Source organism: Acanthisitta chloris, unplaced genomic scaffold (genome assembly GCF_000695815.1).
Source record: "Acanthisitta chloris isolate BGI_N310 unplaced genomic scaffold, ASM69581v1 scaffold18967, whole genome shotgun sequence".
Taxonomy (NCBI): domain Eukaryota; kingdom Metazoa; phylum Chordata; class Aves; order Passeriformes; family Acanthisittidae; genus Acanthisitta; species Acanthisitta chloris.
The window spans coordinates 4032-5761 of NW_008682245.1; the positions used below are offsets into that span (position 1 = coordinate 4032).

Here is a 1730-nt window from a genome sequence, read left to right on the forward strand (position 1 = left end):
AGCAACCTGCCAGGAGCTGAAGGGGCTCCAGGGAAGCTGCAGAGGGATATGTGTTAGGAGCTGCAGGGACAGGACAAGGAGCAATGGGAGAAATTGAAAGAGGGAAATTTAGATTAGCTATCAGGCAGTTTTTCCTGTGAGGGTGGTGAGACACTGGCCCAGGGTGCCCAGGGAGGCTGTGGCTGCTCCAATCCTGGCAGTGTTCAAGGACAGGCTGGATAAAGCCCAGAGCAAACTGCTCTGATGCGAGGTATCCCTGCCCAGGGCAGGGGTTGGCACTGTGATCTCTGAGGTCCATTCCACCCCCATAACACACAATAGAGCAGGAGCTGCCTGGCTTCAAGGTGCTTGGCTGTTTTGTTATGCATCAGTGCTCTCAGCTGTCACTGAGATGGAAGATGGAGGGCTGGGGTTGGAGCAGAGCCCAGTTCCCAGCTCACTGTCAGCGCAGACAGCGACCCAGCTGGAGGCACAGCCTAGTCAAGCACAGGGCTTGTTTTCTTTGCTGTTATTTGGGATTTGTCACTCCCTGTGGGACCTGTCCCTGCAAGGTCTGGCAGCTAATTTGGAGTCCTTATCCCTCATGTTTGTGTCATTGAGAAAAGGAAAAACAAGTTATTCTGCTTCATCAGGTGCTGGCAAAGCTGGGCTGTGTTCTGCCTTGGAAAACCTCCAGCTGTGGCACTTCCAGTCCTGGGGGTGGTTCTGGGTCCCTTGTGACAAGACTGGCATGGAGGGGCTGGACCATGTCCAAGGAAGGGCACAGAGCTGGAGAAAGGGCTGGAGCACCAGGAGAGGCTGAGGGAGCTGAGGGGGCTCAGCCTGGAGAAAAGGAGGCTCAGGGGGAAACTTCTCATTCTCTCCAACTCCCTGCCAGGAGGTGCAGCCAAGTGGGGTCAGGCTCTGCTCCCAGGGAATGAGAGACAGGACCAGAGGTAACAGCCTCGAGTTGTGCCAGGGGAGGTTTAGTTTAGACTGGTCCTTGATGGAAAGGGTGGTCACAGCTGCCCAGGGCAGGGGTGGAGTCACCATCCCTGGAGGGGTTTAACAGCCAAGTGGATATGGATGGTCGTGAACGACCCTTCCTACCCAAACCATTCCGTGCTTCCAAGATACGATTCCACTACTCCCTCCCAGCCAAGGAGCAACCTCCTCTCCCCCAGTCCTGGAGCAACCCCATCCTTGATGGAAAGGGTGGTCACAGCTGCCCAGGGCAGGGGTGGAGTCACCATCCCTGGAGGGGTTTAACAGCCAAGTGGATATGGATGGTCGTGAACGACCCTTCCTACCCAAACCATTCCGTGCTTCCAAGATACGATTCCACTACTCCCTCCCAGCCAAGGAGCAACCTCCTCTCCCCCAGTCCTGGAGCAACCCCAGGCACTGTGCTGTTTGCTCTGACACCTCATACCTGTTCATGAGTGGGAGGGCAGCACTGCCTTTCCCCATGCTGTGATTGAGGTTGGCAGATGACACAGCTCCAAGGCTGGAATAGATAATCCGCAACATCGTCCAGGTCTGAGCCACCTGTGTGGGACAGAGCCACTGTCACACCGTGCTGGGCTGCACACCGGGCACACTTGCACAACAGGTACACCTGCACACCATCACACCTGCACGCCAGGCCCCGTGCCCACCCAGCGCCTCACCTGATTGCGGTCCAGGCCCTTGGCCACCTTGGCATTGTGGTCGCAGAGCTCGGGCAGCGGCCGCCCGGCCAGCGCGTACTG

At 57.2% G+C, this 1730-nt stretch overlaps 1 protein-coding gene across 1 annotated transcript in view; it reads right to left on the bottom strand.

Annotated features, from left to right (window-relative positions):
• Positions 1-1727, bottom strand: part of LOC103805797 (WD repeat-containing protein 24) — a gene marked incomplete at both ends in the record, with an annotated part of 5752 nt that extends 4025 nt beyond the window's left edge. The window contains 2 exons of the mRNA XM_009078460.1: positions 1412-1527; positions 1650-1727. Of these exons, the coding sequence (XP_009076708.1) occupies positions 1412-1527; positions 1650-1727 (194 nt within the window). The remainder of the gene's footprint in view (positions 1-1411; positions 1528-1649) is intronic.
• Between the last annotated feature and the right edge of the window lie 3 nt (positions 1728-1730).